At 45.0% G+C, this 22,470-nt stretch overlaps 1 protein-coding gene across 7 annotated transcripts in view; it reads right to left on the bottom strand.

Annotated features, from left to right (window-relative positions):
- The window catches only part of DISC1 (DISC1 scaffold protein), a 368,084-nt gene that overhangs the window by 310,180 nt on the left and 35,434 nt on the right, over positions 1–22,470 (bottom strand). For 6 of the 7 annotated variants that reach the window (XR_001824523.2, XM_037737791.1, XM_017526543.2 and 3 more), the window contains exon 2: positions 3,681–4,645. Coding sequence is in view for 6 of the 7 variants with exons in the window: in XM_037737791.1 (XP_037593719.1) it covers positions 3,681–4,645 (965 nt within the window). In the remaining variant the exon portion in view is untranslated. Of the gene's footprint in view, positions 1–3,680; positions 4,646–16,472; positions 16,636–22,470 lie in introns of those variants that run through there. The other variant, XM_017526540.2, reaches the window with a different exon arrangement.

The following is a 22,470-nucleotide window of genomic DNA, read 5'->3' as shown; positions in this document are numbered from 1 at the left end:
AAAGATGGCATTAAATAGACCATGAAAAGGATACTAGTTTGCAGTACGAAAGAGAAGGCAGAATGTCGTCTGGTCTGATCTTGTTTGACCTAAGTAGAAAGCATGCACATCAGGTGACCCAAATTTTTTGCCACTCTGTGCAGGTTCAAAAATGACCACCAAGCATGGCGGCTCATGCCTGTAATCCCAGTACCTTGGGAGGCAGAGGCAAGAGGATCGCTTGAGGCCAGGAGTTCAAGGCTAGTCTGGGCAACATGGTGAGACCCCCATCTCTACCCCCAAAAAAAAATTAGCTGGGCATGGTGGCATGTGCCTGTAGTCTCAGCCACTAGGGAGGCTGAGGCAGGAGAATCACTTGAGCCCGGGAGTTCAAGATTATAGTGAGTTATGATCACACCACTGCACCCCAGTCTGGATGACAGAGAGATACCCCATCTCTTAAAAAGTAAAATAAATATTAAAAATGACCGTAAAAGTGCTGTGCGTATTCATTTTGGAGTTAACAACAAATTTTAGCAAGTACAGAAGTTCACACATACAGAATCCATGAATATTGAGGAGCAACCATCTTTCAGAAGAAACTGAAACTTCCATTCCTGAGATTCTCATTTTTACTTACGTAGAAGGGAAAGGAGGTTAAGGAATTAGAACATAATATCGAAAAGGCTCCCAAACACTAAAAATCCTACTATTTGAAAGGCTCTCTTTGTATATACTTCACTCAACCTTCTGCCCTGTCCCAAGGACATTAGCTGCAACCCCAGTGAGCAATCTGGGGCCTCTGCCTAAACACCATGGGAAAACAAGTTCCTGGGCAGCTCGCCTCATCACAGACAGCTCCCACTGTCAAGAGGTTCTTCCTCTGATTGAGGTAAACTCTGTCTTCCTGTAAGAACTACGTCCGGGACTGAGTTATTTCTGCCATCCCCACTACTCTGTTAATGCCTCTCCCACACGACAGATGCTCAAGTACAGTCTTGCATTACTTAATGACAGGGAGGCATTCTGAAAAACGCATTATTAAGTAACTTCACTGTTGTGTGAACATCGTAGAGTGTGCTTACACAAATCTGGATGGTGTAGCCCATTACACACCTAGGCTAGATGGAATAGTCTATTGCTCCTAGGCTACAAACCCAGGATGTGCAGCATGGGACTGTGCTGAATACTGTAAGCAAGTGTAACACAATGGTAAGTATTTGTGTGTCTAAACAATCCTGAACATAGAAAGGGTACAACAAGGCCAGGTGCGGTGGCACAAGCCTGTAAACTCAACACTTTGGGAGGCTGAGGCTGACAGATCACAAGGTCAGGAGTTCAAGACCAGCCTGACCAACGTGGTAAAACCCGGTATCTACTAAAAATACAAAAAAAAAAAAAAATTAGCTGGGCGTGGTGGTGCACACCTATAATCCCAGCTCCTCAGGAGGCTAAGGCAAAATAATCACTTGAACCCAGGAGATGGAGATTGCGGTGAGCTGAGATCATGCCACTGCACTCCAGCATGGGCAACAGAGCAAGATTCTGACTCAAAAAAATAAAAAAGAAAAGAAAAAGAAAGAGTACAACAAAAACACAGTATGATAATCTTATGGGACCACCGTCACATCATATATGTGATCCGTCATTACGCAGTAGACGACTGTAATTGAAGATAGTGTCATGTTTTTCCCTGCCCAGGTGTGGGATTACCATAGACAACAACATTTAGACTACAGAAAAATTGTGTCCAGATTCTACCATTTGAGATAAGATGGGAATTTAATTTGAGCTATGGGCAGAACTTCATTTGCTTTTCACACAAACTTTCTAAATTGGAGCTATTTCTCTAATGATGACAATGGGCAATTTCTGGGTACTTGCTAGGTGCCAGCCCCTGTCTGAAGCACTTTGCACATATGACCACATTTAGTGTAATTAACTGGAGAAGAGAAACACGGCCTAAACCTTGAAAAACCCAGGTGAAAGATAACAAGGACTTGAGCCAGGGCAGCAGCCATGGCGGTGAGAGACAGATTGGCGGTAGGACTGAGAGGGCTTGGAGGCCGGCCAGATGTGGAATGCGAGAGAGGGAGGTGTGGAAGACGGTGTGGCTTCTGGCCTAAGAAACTGGATAGATTCCATGCATTCAAATCAATCAATATTGGAGGCCCTTTAGAATAGGTTTGAGGGAAAGGCAGAAGCACTGGTTTGGGCAATGACTTACTGGAAGACTCCACACATCACCCAAAATACAGGCCTACATCTCTGCTCTGGCCTCACTCCCTCTCTGCCTGATAAATCAGAGGGCTGGGCTGCAGTCCCTGAGGGCTGAAACAGGGCAAACAGGGGCAGGACTAGGAACATCAGACTGCAGATAAGAACTGAAGGTAGATGCTACTTCAGGGAGTGAACGTGAACTTCTGCAGTATGCTCCTCCCAAATGCCTGATGAGTGGGTGCTCCACTTCCCTATTCACATGAACACATGCACACACACACGCACAAACACGAGTGCACATGCATGTGCAAATATATACACACTTACACACGCATGCACATGCACACAATACAAACATGCACACACACACACACACATACATGCACACCTGTGTGCACATACACACACACACATACCAGAATTAAAACACAGTCTGGCAATAGATCAGCCACAGTGCATCTCTACCTGGGCTTCTCGAGTATTTTTGTGGGTAGAGAAACTCCGCCGACTTCTGGCTATACCCACCTCTCAGATAACTGGACAGACAGCATCATCATAAGCCTGGGGCTTACATGTCTCCCGTTCGTCCTTATTTCCAAAGCAGCTACATTCTCGTTTGAGCCTTAGAACAATCCTATGAATTGGTGTTATCTCTAAATATGGAAACTGGGCAGGTGCGGAGGCTCACGCCTGTAATCCCAGCACTTTGAAAGGCTGAGGCGGGTGGATCACGAGGTCAGGAGTTCAAAACCAGCCTGACCAAGATGGTAAAACCCTGTCTGTATGAAAAAATACAAAAATTAGCCAGGCATGGTGGCATACTGTTAATCCCGGCTACTTGGGAGGATGAGGTAGAGAACTGTTGAACCTGGGAGGCAGAGGTAGCAGTGAGCCAAGATCATGCCACTACACTCCAGCCTGGGCGACACAGCCAGACTCCATCTCAAAAAAAAAAAGAAAAACAACTATGGAAACTGGGAGCCAGAGAGGTTCAATGACCAGAAGCGAAGACTCCTGACCCTATGGAAGGCAGCGCCCACCGCAGCAGGACGAACGGGAATGAGTGAAGCGGATGAAGAACAGGATCGCTCTGATGCAAAGCATCCTCATTTTTATATCTTTCAACCCCTTCCAAACATCACCCAGCTCAATCGCCCCTTCCCCTAGTTTCCTGTCTCAAAGCAGAGCTGGGCTGAATGAACCACATCTCACCTAGGCCGGGACCTACGGAGGGGCCTGTGGCCCGATGGAAAGCAAATCTGAGCACCTAAGTGACAGAGAAGACAAAAAGGAGAGCAGATTTGTGTCCAATTCAAAGAAACAGAAGGGCAGCCACAGCCTTGTGCAGCCAGCTCCAAAATGAGCTGCTGCAGCTTCCAGGAGGAAGTCAGCTGAGTCCAGAACCCCTCATTTCCTCCCTCTGCCCAGTGCTAATCTGAGCTCACAACAATCTCGGGACACAGAGGGGAGGAGACACTGACCTTCACCTGCCTTCGGTTTCTCAGCAGGCAGTCCTGCAGCGCTGGCTCCCATTTCCTGAGCAGGGCGTCCCAAGAGTGGGCATCCCCCAAGTCGCTGCTCCCATCACCACCACAGCCAGCCAATGAGGGATCCAGAGAACTGGAGGAGCCAAGATCCACATCCCGTAAAGAATGCATCTCACGTTCTGGCCTGGAGCTGTTCCCTGCGGCCTGCGCCGAGTCTGCCAAGACCCGTGGAGCCAAGAGACTGAAGGGCCGAGGGAGACATCGAGGGTCTTCGTGAGGCTCGTTCAAGCTGGCAGCTTTGGCTCCCATTTCCCGGGTGCTCTGGCAAGGGGACTCGGTCTCTCTGGATGGTGGGCAGCCTTCTGCTTCTCCACGTTCCCCGGCAGAACCAAGTGAGAGCCGAATAAAGCTAAAGCTTGAGGCAAAGGCACTGTGAGAGACAGGAGGGGCTGCGGGGGCCTCAGGGCCACAGCCAGGGCTGCAGCTACTCAACTCCGCTGATGGCAGAGAGCCTGCTGCCTGGGTACTGCTTGCTCCCTCACTGTAGGCTGCGTCCCAGCTGGCGTCCGGGGTCCCAGAACTGTTCATGGCTGAAAACTCTTGCTGCCACCCAGCATTCCCAGGGCTACATGGCCTGCTTAGTCTGTCAGGCAATCTGGTGCCACCTCTGAGCTGAATCCCAAAGTGTGCTGAGGTTCCTCTCACAGCAGGGGCTGCTGTGCTCTTGGAAACAGGGCTCCCAACCAAGAGGCCTCTCGGGTCAAAGCCACACTGTCTAGTTCTGGACTCCGAATGGTGGGACTCCTCGCCAGACACCCCTCCCGGGACCCGGAACAGTGTGCCCACTGCTGGGGAAAGGAACCCGATCCCAGGCCCTGTCGAGCTTCTCATGTAGCCTGGTCTCCGTGCCAGCCGCCGCCTCCGAAAGCACGCTGCAGGTGGTAAGCAATCCCGGCTGCCTGGGAAGGAAAGAGAAAACAGCACCATCAGCATGCAGATCTTACTGGCCCAGCTGGAACTGCATCCGGAGAACACCCCTAGGTTTAAAGGTCATCTCTCGGTACACCTGACAAAGATAGATGCTGGCTCAGTGGCCCCGGGGCCAACCCATGTTGAAAATCCTGACAATCCTCAGAAGTGTTTGCCTGGAACGTGTAGAAACCAACACAACATCTCAGCAGCTCGGTTTAGCAAAGCAGCTGACACTGCTGCACCCTATGCCAACAGGTCAGCACTAACATAACCTTGGCGGCTCCTGAACCTGCCAACATCTTGCCATCAGTATGGCACATCAGTACTTTCATCCTGGAGTGGGCCTGGAAAGCAAATGATGTGAAACTGGAATGCCAGAGCATGCCTCTAAATGAGATCCAACCATTGACTGCAGCTATTCACTGAACAACGTGTCAATGTTCACTTGCAGTCCCTGCAAGACTGATCTGTTGCTGCAGACCATGGATGGCTGGCTGTGCCGTAATGTATGGCGATGATCTCATCTCACTCAATGGATGACAGGGGGCCGGTTTGATATGTTCTGCAAACCAGCGCTACATTCCCCCCCAGCTATGCTCCCAGAATAGGAACAATAACAAATGCTGACTCCTCATGGCCTGGTTCAAACCTTGATTGTACTACTTGCTGGTTATGTGACCTTCCACAAGTTACATAACCTCTCTGTGCCTCAGTTTCCCGTAAAGTGGTGATATTAACAGTAGTTCTCTCATAAGGTGGTTGTGAGCATTCAACTAAATGAGTTACTATTTGTAAACAGCTTAGAACAGTGCCTGGTACCTATGACAAGAGTGATTAAAATGTTATTATTATTAGATTGCATAGCACTTTGCTACTCAAAATGTGTTTTTAATCTACATTAATTTCATTCACTCCTGATCAAAACCACATGAATCAGCCAGACCAGAAACTACAGCTTTCCTTTTATGTTAAAGGCAACCGTGATTCAGAGAACTTGACTTTCCAGAACTCCTTGCAAGTAGCCAAGTGACCAGGCCAAAGTCTCTTGACTCTACCGGTAGACACACAGCTCTAATCTCAGGACCGGCTACATCGCAAATCAGGCATGAAAGTAAAACCAGGCCACACCAGACACAGCTGTAGTCAGTCATACCGTGGCCTATGGCGAGAAGTGGAACAAAGCTTCACTCCAGGCCCATATGTCCTGCCTTGCCTCCCAGAACAGAAACGGGCTTGGAATCTTTGTCCTGTTAAGCTGAGATCACAGGCATTAAGGATCCCACTGAGCTAGGATCATGGCACATGCCAGCTCCTAAAAGGGGTGGGGGTAGCATTGATAATCTCTGGGAAAATGAGCACAATGGCCTCTAGCCCCCCACTTCCTGACTTGAACATCCGAAGATAACAGAGCCCAGGACTTGCTCACACAGTGACTTGCTCACACAGTGACTTGCTCTTGCCAACTGCAGGGAGCCCCAGAAGGGCTAATGCTGCCCCAGGTACACGGAATTCTGGAAGCTTGCAGGGAAGGGAGGAATGGGAGCAAGGACAAAACATGACTTGCGTATAAATTTATAGTGGAAGCATAAAGGAATATGTTCTCTTCAGGGAAGGGATTTTAATCCCATCTGTCACGGTTGGGCATAAGATCTTAAGACATTCAGGTTAACCAAACATTCAGAACATAAAGAAATAATATATCCCTGTGGATTAATTTGTTTCCAAAGAATCAGAATTCAGTAATAGGCACTAAGCACAAGTGCTCTACTAGTCCAAGCTCATCTCCCTTCGGTAATTCAGAGAGCACTTAAGGCTTCTGAAGTGTCTCAGGTCATTGTAATAAGCATCCAGTAAGCAAGGCAAGTCCAGAGATGGAATAAATCAGCCTGTATTGTATTTCTAATTTAACCATGTAATCCATTTCCATAAACAATTCCTTATTCAACACTAGATGATGCATGGGGTACAGACATGAACAAGACACCATCCCTGCCCCCAAACTGCTTATGATCTAGCAAGAGTTGTCAGTCATGCATACAAAAACTGTTACAAGAATTGAATGTACTCTTTCAATCATGGAGGATGGAGAATTCAATTTGAAATTAAACTAACAGAGGAACCCGGTTAGCTCAGTTGCTTAATGGTTCTTAGGCCTTCCATGAGCTCCAAATTATGTGCCACCCCATAAAACTACCTCATGGGATTAAAGGGAAGAATAGTGATGCATTTAGTGAAAAAGAAGTGAGGGTCTTTACAAACACATCTTTGATTTCTACCAGAAACAAAAAGTTTTTTGCCCTTTGAGAAAATGAACCCTGTGAATCAGTCCCGATGCAGACGTATTGTGTGAGTTACTCAGTTTGAACTCAGAAGCACTAAGGAAGGACAGGGTTATATCCAGAGGCCTGATCCCACAGCTCTCCTATTAATAAAATGGCACAGAAATACTAGAAATAAAGTAGCAAACCCACCAGCCATTGTCCATGTTTGCAAACACAACCACACACACATTTGTACGTACTCATGCAAGCACCAAAGTGAAGAACACAGAGAAGTTTCTAGAACTGATATAGAAGAAGCATGATCATACTCTTCTCTCTTTATTCCCAGAAATGTCAACAAAAACATATAAGTGTAAAATCTAATTAATCCCTACTTTGCTAACTGACAATTTCTGACATTTTAGAATGTATGTTGGTTTGGAATTGACCTCCCCAACCATTTCCTGAGGCTTCCATTGAATTTTCCCTATGATTTTTTTTTTAACTTTTCTTTAATTGTGGTAACACATACCTAACATAAAATTACCATTTCTACCATGTGTCAGTGTATCATTCAGTGGCATTAAGTACATTCACACTGTTGTATAACCATCACCATCACGTGCCTTTAGAACTTTTTCACCTTCCCAAACTGAAACATGGTATCCATTAAATATGAACTCCCCACTTCCCCCTGCCCCAGTCCCTGGTAACCACCATTCTACTTTCTGTCTCTAGATTTTTTCATTAATAATTCAACAACCTAGGCCTAAGCCTGGCCTAAAATTGGAAGTCCAACAGAAAGTACATTTTCAACAATACTATTCATGTGCATGAAAGAACATGGTGGGGACACACGTGTGATATAAAAATAATACAAATGTGATATGGTTTGGCTGTGTCCCCACCCAAATCTCATCTTGACTTGTACTCCTATAATTTCCACATGTTGTGGGAGGGATCTGGTGGGAGATAATTGGAATGATGGGGGTGGTTTCCCCCATAATGTTCTGTGGTAGTGAGTAAGTCTCATGAGATCTGATGGTTTTATCAGGGGTTTCCATTTTTGTATCTTCTGCATTTTCTCTTGCGTCCACCATGTAAGAAGTGCCTTTCACCTCCTGCCATGATTCTGAGGCCTCCCTAGCCATGTGGGACTGTAAGTCCAATTAAACCTCTTTCTTCCGAGTCTCAGGTATGTCTTTATCAGCAGCATGAAAATGGACTAATACGGTAAATTGGTACCAATAGAGTAGGGTGTTGCTGAAAAAATACCCGAAAATGTGAAAGCAACTTTGGAACTGTGTTAACAGGCAGAGGCTGGAACAGTTTGGAGGGCTCAGAAGACAGGAAAATGTGGGAAAGTTTGGAACTCCCTAGAGACTTGTTGAATGGCTTTGACCAAAAGCCTGATAGTGATATGGACAAGGTCCAGGCTGAGGTGGTCTCAGACAGAGATAAGGAACTTGTTGGGAACCAGAGCAACGGTGACTCTTGTTAAGTTTTAGCAAAGAGACTGGCAGCATAGAGATTTGTGCAACTTTGAACTTGAGAGAGATGATTTAGTGTATCTGGCAGAAGAAATTTCTAAGCAGCAAAGCACTGAAGAGGTGACTTGGGCTGGATGTGGTGGCTCATGCCTGCAATCACAGCACTTTGGGAGGCCAAGGCAGGTGGATCATGAGGTCAAGAAATCGAGACCGTCCTGGCCAACGTGGTGTACCCTGTCTCCACTAAAAATACAAAAATTAGCTGGGCATGGTGCACGTTCCTGTAGCCCCAGCTACTTGGGAGGCTGAGGCTGGAGAACTGCTTGAATCCGGGAGGTAGAGGTTGCAGTGAGCCAAGATGGCACCAGTGCACACCAGTCTGGCAACAGAGCGAGACCCTGTCTCACACACCAAAAAAAGGAGGTGACTTGGGTGCTGTTAAAGGCATTCAGATTTATAAGGAAAGCAGAGCATAAAAGTTCAAAAGATTTGCAGCCTGACAATGTGGCAGAAAAGAAAACCCATTTTCTGAGGAGAAATTCAAGCCAGCTGCAGAAATTTGCATAAGTAAAAAGGAGTGAAATGTTAATCCCCAGGACAAGGGGGAAGACATCTCCTCAGCATGTCAGAGGTCTTCACAGCAGCCCCTCCCATCACAGGCCTGGAGGCCCAGAAGGAAAAATGGTTTTGTGGCCGGACCGGGGTCCCCATGCCGTGTGCAGCCTAGGGACTTAGTATCCTGTCTCCCAGCTGCTCCAATCAGGGCTGAAAGGGGCCACTACAGAGCTGGGGCCACGGTTTCAGAGGTGCGAGCTCTAAGCCTTGGCACCTTCCACTTGGTGTTGAGTCTGCGAGTGCACAGAAGTCAAGAATTGGGGTTTGGGAACCTCCACCTAGATTTCAGAGGATGTATGGAAATGGCTGGATGCCCAGGCAGAAGTTTGCTGCAGGTGCCAGGTGCTCATGGAGAACCTCTGCTAGGGCAGAGGAAGGAAAAGGTGGGGTTGGAGCTCCCACACAGAGTCCCTACTGGGGTACCACCTGGTGGAACTCTGAGGGCCACCATCCTCCAGACCCCAGGATAGCAGATCCACCAACGGCTTGCACCGTTTGCCTGGAAAAGCCACAGACACTCAGTGCTACCCTGTGAAAGTAACCAGGAGGCAGGCGGTACCCTGCAAAGCGACGGGGGCGGAGCTGCCCAAGACCATGGGAACCCACCTGGATGTGAGACCCAGAGTCAAAAGAGATCATTTTGGAGCTTTAAAATGTGGCTGCCCCACTGGATTTAGCACTTGCATGGGCCCTGTAACCCTTTTGTTTTGGCCAATTTCTCCCATTTGGAAGAGCTTTATTTACCCAATACCTGTATCCCCATTGTATCTAGGACGTAACTAACTTGCTATTGATTTTACAGGTTCATAGGCAGAAGAAACTAGCCTTGTCTCAGATGAGACTTTGGACTATGGACTTTTGAGTTAGAAGTGCCTTTTACCAGGCCAGGTGTGGTGGCCCAGCACTTTGGGAGGCTGAGGTGGGGGAATCACAAGATCAGGAGTTCAAGATCAGCCTGGCCAATATGGTGAAACCCCATCTCTACTAAAAATACAAAAATTAGGCTGGCATGGTGGCATACGCCTGTAGTCCCACTACTTGGGAGGCTGAGTTAGGAGACTCATTTGAACCCAGGAGGCGGAGGTTGCAGTGAGCCAAGATTGCAACACTGCACTCCAGCCTGGGCAACTCAACAAGGCTCCATCTCAAAAAAAAAGTGCCTCTTGCCTCCTGCTATGATTCTAAGGCCTCCCCAGCCACATGGAACTGTAAGTCCAATTAAGCCTCTTTTTCTTCCCAGTCTCAGGTATGTCTTCATCAGCAGCATGAAAACTGGCTAATACAAAATGTGTACAAATATAAATACAAATGTGTATATGTCTCCACATGAACATACATATGAAATGTTTATAAACATATAAACACAAATAGCAAGGTAGACACAGATAGGAAGACGGAGCGAGAGAGAGGGAGAATTCTTTGCAAATGAAGCAGTCCTTCCCACTCCCTTTCAAAGTCCGCCAACTAAGCAGGTCAATCAAAGGAATCGCCACAGAATCTTGCACTGGGCTTGCTGCCCTCTCACATTCACCAGCGGATACCATCCATCTCTTTGCAAGGTGGATTATTTTCCTAGGCATGATCATTCACCAGCTGCTCTTTTTGGAGAGGCGAGCCACTCTACCCTGGTGGGGCATTTCAGTGGAAATGCTGAGTGGACTGCAGGTACAGACGCCAACAGGTCTGCAGGCCGCCAGGAGTTCAACCAGAGGCAAAGCTCTGTCGCTGTGTCCCTGATCACCAAGGCTAGAGGTTTGCCTCCCGGGTGGCGTTCCCCACAGACACTACTTCCTTACAACAGCCTCGTAGTTGGAAGGGATAAATCCCACACTGAATTGGCTTTTTATTTAATTGGCTACAGTCCCAGCCCAGAGTCACTGAAACTGGAAAACACTGACTGTTCTGCTTGGAACACTCTTAGCACAGGAGATAGATAGATATGTGCTAAAAGTATACACAAAAGCAAAAACGATAAACCAGTCTTAACAGGGAGCCGGACGTGAGGGGCAAGGGACCTCGAGGGTAACGTTCCATTTTTAAGCCTGCTGGTATTTACACAGGTGCCTACTGTATTATTCTCAAACAATACATAGGAAAAAATGCGTGCAATTATATAGTAATTCAAGGGTAATGTTCCATTTCTTAAGTGATGGTTACACAGGTACTGATTGTATTATTTTCAAACAGCACATGTAAAACCTATGTGCAATTATATATTAAACACATAATTATATATCAATACAATTTTTATAACTGTGAAATATTTGATAAGACTGTTTCAAGTTGGGTACAGTAAGACTGTTTCAAGTTGGGTACAGTGGCATATATGCCCCTATAGTCCTAGCTACTCAGGAGACTAAGCTGGGAGGATCACTTGAGCCCAGGAGTTCAAGGCTACAATGAGCTATGATTGCTCCTATGAATAGCCACTGCACTCCAGCCTGGGCAGCTAAGCAAGACCCCATCTCTAAAAATTAATTAGTAATTTTTCAAAGTCATGGTTCCTGTCCTCAAAGGAGCTCATGGCTCCCTGGGGAAGACAGATATGTCAACAAGCAGATGCAGACCAAGCTGTGAGCAACTCCACTGCAGGAGGCCAGGAAACTGAACTGGAAGGCTGAGGCTCCTCAGGCTGAAAAGGAGGGTGAGTGAACAGCAACAAGCGCAGTGTGGAAGGCAGTGCTGAGTACAGCCAGCTTGAAGAAGTTCAGAACCACTGGGACTTGGGTACAGACGGTGTGGCAGCTATGGAGGATGAGGCGGACGGCGGGATGGGAACAGACTCAGGAGGGCATACAGGTGGGAGATCCAGAGGACAGGGCCAAGGCAGGACCCTAGACCAGAGGGAAGAGAGCTGGAAACACACGCCACGCAAGTGGGAAAGCCAGGAGGGTCAACGAGGCCACCTAAGAAGGCAAATCCTGAAAGAAGGGGGCTTGTGAAAAAAGTGACCCGAGACCACCCAAGGAACCCACACTGGGATTCCAGGAGGGCTTGGTCACAGAGGGGTTCTTCACAGAGGGGCTGTTCACAGAATACAGGCAAATCACATGCATCCCAGATGCACCCAGGAGGATACCTTGATCCTAGGAAGTTAAGGTGGCAGTGAGCCACAGTCACGCCACTGCACTCCAGCCTGGCCAACAGAGCAAGACTCTATCTCAAAAAAAAAAAAAAAAAAAAAAACATGGCGGTATCTTTTAAAACTTCAGAGGTCTAAACCACAACCAAGAGTGATGGAATTACAACATTGAGAGATGGGACTCTGGTACTGGTGCTTCTGCACACTATCCAGGTGATTCTAGGGGTCAGCCAGAACTGGAAACCTTTGTTTCAAGGAAAAGTCCTATTTAAAGTCCTAGTACACCAGGGATTCCAATGCATCACAAACTTAACATTAATGATGGTAGGGAAGTTATTTCTCTGCAGAATATTCTCTCTCCCCCAGTCTTTTTCCATTTCTTGAAATGTGGTTTTAGCTACAAACTATTACAGGTAGAAAATGTATGGTCTATATTTAAAATTTGTCCCCATATCTCCTTCTAAATCTTCTACCCTACATAGGGTTTCTCTTTCCATCAGACAATGGGAGTCTTGGGCCCCACAAGGAAGGTGACAGGTAGCACCAGGCTCTCACTTCCCTCATCAGTAGTGAGGAGAAATGGGCCACCTAGCAGTTTGACATCCAGCCTACTTCGTGTTTAAGGGACAAAAACTATGCATGTGACATACAGTGTGGGATCCTGGATTGGATGAGAGAAAAGGAAAAGGATACTGGTGAAATTTGAATAAGATTTGTAGTTTAGTTCATGCACCAGTGTTCATTTTTGAGTCTTAATACACGTGCCATGATTATATAAGCCCTTACCTTTAGAGGCAGCGGGGTGAAGGGAACTCTGTGCTGTCTTTGCAGCTTTTTGATAAAGCTATAATTATTCCAAAATAAAAAGTTTATCTGAAAAACATTTACACGCACACCGTTTATGGACCTGGACTTTTGCAGAGGTAAACAGCAGAAGACAAATTGCCTGGGCTTACACTTTGGCTCTGCCTCTTCTGAGTGAGCATGGTCAAGTGACTTACCTCTCTGCTGCTTCCATTAGCTCATCTGTAAAATGGGACTCCACCTTCTAGGATTGCTGGAAGGGCAGATGAGATTATGACTTTAACCGCTCAATACCATGCCTGGCACAGAGTCACTGAAGGAAATCAAAAATAGGCCACTCCAAACTATGCTGCTTTGTAATATTGATTATTTTGAGCTGTAGGCACTTGAAAAACAGCAAGAGCAAGGACAGGTTTTCTCTGAATTCCCTTTATCTGCTCAACAACAGATGCTCCCAAAGGAACTCAGTTGTCATGAATTGCCATCCCGGAAGTTTATCAACCAGAGAAGACGGATTCATATTGCAGACAGAAGACTAGGAGTTGACACCACACCCAGACAAACTTTGCCACAAACTCTCCTATCTTTCATCTGCTGTTCTAACAGCACATTTCTAAAAATCTCAGCCTACATCCTCCTCCCCTTTCCCTATGAAAAGGGTATATAAGCTCTCAAATCTCACCACTTTTTGGGGCATTCACTATTTTTTCCTGTTATGTCCCCATGCACATAATATTAAAAATTAATAAATGAGCTGGGCATGGTGGTGCACACCTGTAATCCCAGCACTTTGGGGGGCCAAAGCAGGTGGATCACCTGAGATCAGGAGTTCGAGATCAGCCCCTGTCTCTACTGAAAATACAAAAAATTAGCAAGGCATGGTGGCAGTGGGCATCTGTAATCCCAGCTACTTGGGAGGCTGAGGCAAGAGAATCGCTTGAACCCAGGAGGTGGAGGTTGTAGTGAGCTGAGATCGTACCATTGCACAGCCTGGGCAACAAGAGCAAAACTTCGTCTCAAAAAATAATAATAATAATAAATGTCTATGCCTATTCTCCTGTTAATCTGTCTGTTGTCAATTTCATAGACCCAGCTATGGAACCTAGAGAAGAGGTCTCTTCCCCTGTATTGCCATTCAATAACTAGAGTTATTTTCAACTCATGAATGAAGATGAGAATATCCTCCTGAAGGAAAGGCACCTGGACCTGACCATCAGGGAGGTGGTGTTCAAGGCCAAGCTAAACCATGGAAGCCTCAGCTCTGACCACAAGCTTTTTCTTTGTACTGATGAGGTTCCTCAGGGGGCCAACATGATCTACACACACACACACACACACACACACACACACACACACACACACGAGAGCCCAGCATGGGATCACATAGACGTCTACGTTCTCCATTAACCAATACAGTCTCAACTCTCTGATCCAATTTTTTGTGTTCTGTTTTCTCTTCTTTTTATGTCTGAATCTCTCTTTCCCAGCTGAAGCAGGTGGTTGAGGAATTCAGTAGCAAAAGATTCATAAACCATGTGGAAGGGTATGCTTTGAAAGGCATCAAGCAGACTCTCTCCAGCGTGATATTAATTCCCCTTAACAATTGTCTTTTTCTTTTTGTGTAAAGTGCTACTCCAAAATCTGATCACCATCTGAACCCCCCTCAAGACTGCTGCTAGCTACAGATGGGTGTCTCTAATGAATTTTTTAACTGCTGTCCTAATAAAATATGGATGAACCAGAAGGAGCCCGCTGTGTAGCTGTTATTTCAAAACAACTAAACAACTTAAGTTTCTGCTCTTCTTTTTTGCAGCAAGGAGCTGCAAAGTCTCGTATCTGCCCTAACAAAAGATAGCTTCCTTCATGCGAGCCCATCTGTAAAGTGCACAGTTACCTTTTTAATGCTATATTTATGCATGGGCTTATTTTCAGGGCTTTCTAAATGTCCTACTTTGCATGCCAACTTTGACATGTGTTTATTTTTAAAATGATCCCAAATTTTCAGTATTTCACACAGAAACGGCAAGCTGGAAACTGGAGCATCTTTTAAGTAAGTTCCTACTTTGGACTAAATCTTATGACACTCAGAACATAAGCCCACATCAAAGCTTTGTGCCATTTTAAATGCCTGACTTTCAAAAGGAAACCATTATACAATTGCAAACGTCCTGCTCTATGGTCCTACTGAAAAACAAGGGAATATTCAGTATTTTTTTCCATGTTAGTATTGGAACATGGTGCAGTGGTGTGAGGGAATACAAATATCGGCATAACACGACTCCTATGTTACAGTGATCCACACTCTCAATAAGCTGATGTTATAACGCCCTGCTGCTGTATGCAGAGGGGCAGGCGCTGAGCGTGACCTGTAACTTACCTGGGTCTGAGATGTAAGAAAACATTTATAATAGAATACAGTTGTCCTTTATTTATACCTGAAGACTCTTCTATTATAAAATTTCTCTAATCTCATTTCATATAGAGACACTATATATAGTTTGCAAGGTTTGTTTGTTTGTTTGTTTGTTTTGAGATGGGGTCTCACTCTATCTCCCAGGCTGGAGCACAGTGGCACAATCTTGGCTCACTGCAGCCTCCACCCCCGGAGTTCAAGCAATTCTCCTGCCTCAGCCTCCCAAGTAGGCGAGATTACAGGCATGCACCACCACGCCCAGCTAATTTTTGTATTTTTATTAGAGACAAGGCTTCCCCATGTTGGCCAGGCTGGTCTCAAACTCCTGACCTCAGGTAATCCACCTGCCTCAGCCTCCCAAAGTGCTGTGATTGCAGGAGTGAGCCACCGCACCAGCCTTGCAAGTTTTAAGAGGCCATGACTACATACAGAAAGCTCAATTCTGTCTAATGAAATCAAACAGCATTAGCATTTGGAGTTGGTGATAACTAGACAGGGCTGGACTGAAGTTAACCTTTGTGCTGCCGACAAATAAAGAGGTTGTTTAAACTGATTAATACCTTGTGTAAGACGACAGTGAGAACACTTAAGATGTTTAAGAGAGCAAACTGTTTTCAAGTACTCATTTGCAGTCAAATAGTGCACACTAATTATAAAGGATTCTCATCTCTTCTTGCCTTTGTAATGCCTCTTCACTACAGAATCATCTTGAACAAAGCAATACATTTGACTGTTAAGAATAAGTCTCCGGGGATGCTTTAATGCTTAAATATCTGAAGTGTGCTTTAGTTACGACAATGTTTTCTCATTGTGGAAAGCAACTAAACATTTTTATTAAATGCCTCTTAACAGCTTTTGTATTCAAAGTGGCATATTTTCTGATTTTTAAATTATTAAAATGAGGTGCTACTGTCTCCACTAATCACTCCTCTCAGATAGATATCACTTAAACTCTCAGATCAGGGCCATCTGCTAGAAGAGGCAGGAAGCAGAGGCGCTGGCTGCTCCCCTGAGGGCTGGGATTTAGAATTGAGCAATGATCTGCTCTTAGATATCTCAGCCAGGCACAGACCAGCAGGGAGCTAGGTGTCCACCTGGTTGGAAACCAACCAAGGGAAAATCACTCATGTAGTCCAAGGCAGTGCTTACCAGGGAGATGAGTGTCCCTCGGGACTGGGAGTCAAAGGCATCAAAGATGGGGAATCCCCCGCAGGAAGCTGTGACACTGTCTGACTCTCTGGAATTCAAGTCACCCATGTGAACCCAACTTCACAATTAGCTCTCCATCAGAAAAGAAAACAAATGGCAGCATCCCAGGGACGATAAGACTATTAGGAGACAGAGCAACGTTGTCAAGAGCGTTCTGAAGTCAGGCTGGGCGTAAGCCTATCTCTATCCCTCTTTGACTTGCCCGAGTATAACTTCACCGAGCCTGTTTTCTTGTCTGGGGAAAGTTCATTTTAATATCTTCCCTGCATGGTAGTTGGAAAGATTGGTAAACATGAATTCATGTTCCCCTAGAGAGCCTGTGCCCTGAGGCACTTGTCCACACTGCCTTCTCCCAGTCTATAGATGATCTCATGGCCACTGACTTCAACCATAATAGCAGGAGCACATGTCTCCATCACGTGGAGCTGCCAGCCTGCCAAGCGGACAGACCTCCTGTTGCTTCTCACCATGCTTCCCTGCGTTCTGGTGGGTATAAGTAACACACTCGTCCTCTCTGACCTCCTGTTTACAATCCCATACTGACCATCCCTCTCTGTTAAGTCTTCCTTCAGACAAGACCAATACTATGTATTAGATGTCAATTTTTTTGGAGCGTAGGATGTTTACAGACAAGCTGAGTTACTTCTGTAGATGCCTAATCTCATCGTTATGTATGACGTTTACCAGTTTAATATTCACAAAATGGGTCTTAGACAGCAAATCAAAGTGTCGTGGGTTTTTTTTTGTTTGTTTGAGACAGGGTCTTGCTCTTGTTGCCCAGGCTAGAGTACAATGGCGTGCTCTCAGCTCCCTGCAACCACCACCTCCCAGGTTCAATCAATTCTGCTGCCTTGGCCTCCCAAGTAGCTGGGATTACAGGCATGCGCCACCACATCTGGCTAATTTTTGAATTATTAGTAGAGACAGGGTTTCACCATGTTGGTCAGGCTGGTCTCAAACTCCTGACCTCAGGTAATCCACCCACATTGGCCTCTCAAAGTGCTGGGATTACAGATATGAGCTACCCCGCCTAGCACAAAGTGTTGGATTTTAATTCGGTCAATTCCCATCCAGGTGATCCTTAACAAGTTACTTAGCCTGTCTACATCTCAGGTTGCTCATCTGTAAAATGAGGATAATTCCCATACTCTGAAAGGCTGCCGTGAGAATACAATAAAATCATGAAATATGTGATTTTTAAAAAACACATTTTGAGTTTGTGCCAGGTGACATTACATGCTCAATGAATTTTAGTTTCTCTCCCCGAGTTGTTCTGAACACCCAAAGTCATTCCTTTATTTCGATAACATTTGGGAATTTTCCAGCACAGTCTTTAAAAACAGGGAAGAGCTATGAATTATCTCCCTTTTATCTCTTTTGTGGGAGGAAAATCTGTTCATCAGTTAAACTAATATTATTCAACGGTCTGCTTCAGACTTAGTTTTTTTGTTTTTTTTTTGTGGGGGGAGGTTGTTTTGTTTTGTTTTTCTGTTTTATCTTCCTAAGAGAATAAAATGCAATAAAGAGAAAATAAATGGTGTGGGTGAATAGAAAAACAGAGAAGTCAATAGAAGTTTATAAACTATCAGGAAAATATCATCCAAGCTGTAGACAACTTCTGACAAATGTAAGAAACTCATGAAAATTTTAAAAGATCTGTATTTTACCCTAGGGTTGCAGAAGACTTCTACACATGCACGCCCTGACCAGACACTACTATAACAATCTCTCCTTTTCCTTAAGGGAGAGGTTAAGAGAAAACTGACATTTTACACACTCTAAACACTCAAAATCAGTTTTTACCCTCCCTCTTCATTTACCTTCTCAGTCTCTGAGCTAGCTTTCTAACTCTCTGGCAACATCCAAAGGCCTATTTCTTTTTTAAAGAGGGTCTGTAATAGCTAAAACAAACTAGGTAAATCTGTTTTTCTCTAGAATGAGCTTTAAAACTGGAGTTAGCTCTTGCTGAGGGAATAGAGCTTTCTTGGTACACAGCTTATTTTGAAATAAATGAGGCAATTCTGGATAATAAATTGGCTTTAATTCACTTATCACACTGAAGGAATGTGAAAATGAAATTGGGAAACTGCTGCACTGGTCCTTGAGGAATTTAGGAGAACAGGAGACATGCCAACACACTAGAAAGACAAATATAGAATTTATTTTATTTAAACAGGAAATTAGAAATGGAAAAAAGACAATAGTATTTATTAAGAACTCCACTGTGGGTAAACCATGGAAAGGTAGAGGTCATAAATGTCTGAGGCCAGGCACAGTGGCTCATGCCTGTAAGCCCGGCACTTTGGGAGGCCAAGGCAGGGGGATCATCTGAGCTCAGGGGCTCAAGACCAGCCTGACCAACATGGTGAAACCCCATCTCTACAAAACTATAAAAAAATTAGCCAAGCGTGGTGGCACACTTCTGTAATCCTTGCTACTTGGGAGGCTGAGACAGGAGAATTGCTTGAACCAAAGAAGCAGAGGTTGTAGTGAGCCAAGATCGTGCCATTGCACTCCAGCCTGGGTGACAGAGCAAGACTTTATCTCAAAAAAAGTAAAAGTAATAAAATTTTTAAAAATATGAATGTCTAGATTTTACCAAAAGGATTTAAGACAGCCTCTCCTGATTTCCATGTGTAGAAGTGGAGGCTGCAGGCACACACCAGTGGGACAGGTAGGTGGATTCGTAGCTGGGGAATAACAGCTCCAGGCCAAATGACTCTAAATCCTAAATGGTTACAGGGAAGGTCCCAGTTCCCTAATGCAGGGCTCTTTCCTTTGCCCTGTTCTCTTCAACATAATGGCTGACAGCATTGAGACCTAAAAATGTTCCAAAGGGATGAGACTAATATACCACTGTTATATATCAAGACAAAGTAGAAATAACTAAACAAAGGGAAAGCAGAACAATATACCAGCAGACTACAGCTATTCGGCAGGAAAATCTAGCTCATGGAGGAAAAGATGTCACACATTGGACAAGGGAGTAAGAAGGTCCTTGAAGACAAGAAAAGACAAAGACAGAGAAAGCTCTCACTGAAAGGGCCTCCAAGGGATGAGGGCAATGGCGCACGCTGGCCTCTGTGGCTGTCCTTCACAGCAGCATCTTTAAGGATGCAGCCCAGTGGTACTGTTACTTTCTAGAATCTCTCAGCCACCTCGGGAGACCCACTAACAGGAAATTTTAAGAGTAAATGTACATGAATGAGGGAGAAATGTACAAACAGCATCTCTAGCTGATTATAGGTGAACTATTTTCTTAGGGTCAAAAATCAACTCCAAACTGGTTCCCAAAAGATCCTCCTTCCTGCCTAGATCTTTGTCTCTGAGGTCGAGTGTTAACATCTACAAAGGCAACAGTGCTAAGCCACACTAAAATGTTCAGTAGGGTAGGGCTGGGAAGAGGCAGAGAGAGAGAAACCCCAGGACCTAGCGATCATCCCAAAGCAGAAAGATGTGTCATTTTGGCAGGATCCACCAAGAGAGTGCTACGCTTTGCGGGCTGGAGTAGCCTAAGGATTGATAAGTAGGACACACATAGATGCCTCTGAATCTATAGAAAGCCCACACCAGCTGTGTGCAGAGTATCAAGGGTTTCAGCTTTTCATTATCAATAACATCTTTACAAGAGAGATTTTCTTTTTACATACTTACTATTGGAAGTCTCTAATCAGCTTTGTTTTAAATCCATCAATTCAGAGATTATGCTTGTGGGCACATTTTCAATTATACTACTTATCTTGGGAGAGGACCAGACAGGATTAAAATCCTTCCCAGCCCCCAAAAGAGCCCCAATGACAGCAAAGGGTAAGTCTAGGAGGGAGTAGGAATGGGGTGAAAACAATGAGACTTCAGGGACACTACATGAATCCCTACTCCTTCTAGGTGAGTTTTAAGATTATTTGTGGGGTTTTTTTCAGTCATCAGGCTGTGTAGAAGTGGAAGCCAGAGGCACAGATCAGTGAGACAGGTAGGTGGATTCATAGCTGGGGAATAACAGCTCCAGGCCAAATGACTCTAAATCCTAAATGGTTACAGGGAAGGTCCCAGTTCCCTAATGCAGGGCTTTTTCCTTTGCCCTGTCCTCTTCAACATAATGGCTGACAGCATCGAGATCTAAATATGTTCCAAAGGGATGAGACTAAAATACTACGGTTATATATCAAGACAAAGTAGAAATAATTTAACTAAACAAAGGGAAAGCAGAACAATATACCAGCAGACTACAGCAATTAGAAACAGGAAAATCTAGCTCATGGAGGAAAAGATGTCACACATTAGACAAGGGAGTAAGAAGGTCCTTGAAGACAAGAGAAGACAAAGACAGAGAAAGCTCTCACCGAAAGGGCCTCCAAGGGACGAGGGCTACAGATTCACTTAACTTTGTTCTCAAGCAGAACTACATACACATGGCCACGAAGGCCATACAAAGCTGCCTTTCTTATAACCTCCTACAATGCTGAACATCACAACAGGGACTCTGTGCACCCAACAAGTGCTTCAGTGTACTGCAGAGAGCTGCTCTGATGATGGCTGAGATCACTGAGCTGAGGCTGCACACCTGGGTCTCACTTAGCCTGGTGATGAGACAAAAAGAAAAGGAGTTGTTTCTCTGCACTTCCTATTTCCTTTGTGTTTAAATTAGACATGACATTAGAAAACACATTGTTGGCCGGGCGCGGTGGCTCAAGCCTGTAATCCCAGCACTTTGGGAGGCCGAGGCGGGTAGATCACGAGGTCAAGAGATCGAGACCATCCTGGTCAACATGGTGAAACCCCATCTCTACTAAAAATACAAAAAAAAAAACCATTAGCTGGGCATGGTGGCGCGTGCCTGTAATCCCAGCTACTCAGGAGGCTGAGGCAGGAGAATTGCCTGAACCCAGGAGGTGGAGGTTGCGGTGAGCCGAGATCGCGCCATTGCACTCCAGCCTGGGTTATAAGAGTGAAACTCCGTCTCAAAAAAAAAAAAGAAAACACATTGTAAACTCCAAAGTACCATGAAATGAAATGTTTTACTAATGCTGCTTCCTACAATTGATAGCATGGTCTTATCCCAATAGCTTATGGGTCGAATATTGTTATAGTAACAACAGCCCACTTACTGCCCACATTATTCAATTCCCATTACTCTTCCTCCCAAAATTACAAAACTTTTACATGGCTCACATAACACATGCGACGTAGAAAAAAATGCAGAATAAGAGGGATTGGAAAAAAATATTAAAAACTAGCTTGACAAATTTGACATCATCTGATGTCCATTTACACATCATAAGTTTACTGAGCACTTACTAAGTACCAGACATACTCTAGGCTCTTAATGCATTTTATGTCATTTAATCGTCACCAAAATTTAATGAGGTAAGGATCATTACCACCCTATTTTTAAGAAAAGATTTATAGGAGAGAAGTAACACAGCTGGTTAGTGCTAGCCCCAGAACTAGATCCCAGGAAGTCTGGCCTCAGTCCCACCCTGTTCTGTACACAACAGCCACTGGCTTTTTATACGAGAGTCTGGGATAAACGCACATGTCTTAGAGCACAGGACTAAACTCCTAAGGAGTCTATATCTCCTCTTTGCACAGTTGCCAATACTCAGATGTGATCCCCAAAAGTATAATTGATCAATGATGTTTGTTGATTATCTATGAAAGATTCCTACCTTTCCAAATAAGCAGACTACTAAGAGATCTAAGAGAAACATGACACAGCCGAAGTGTCCAAACATAAGTACCTTGCATGAAGCACAAAGTTCTTCATGCTTCCCAGTTCTTCAAATCTTTCCAAGCTGAAAATGTGATATAGTCTATTTGGTTTCAGGTAAAGCCCCCTAATGAAAGATCTTTTCTAGTGAATGGCATCAGACTTAATCTGAGAGCCATACAGAATTTATAGGCTATGTGGAAGGAAGGACATCTCTGGAGAAAGTGATCA

The sequence above is a fragment of the Cebus imitator genome, unplaced genomic scaffold, assembly GCF_001604975.1.
Source record: "Cebus imitator isolate Cc_AM_T3 unplaced genomic scaffold, Cebus_imitator-1.0 Scaffold42, whole genome shotgun sequence".
NCBI classification, from domain to species: domain Eukaryota; kingdom Metazoa; phylum Chordata; class Mammalia; order Primates; family Cebidae; genus Cebus; species Cebus imitator.
The sequence above is the reverse complement of the archived record's forward strand: the minus strand, read 5'-3'. Positions and strand labels throughout refer to the sequence as shown.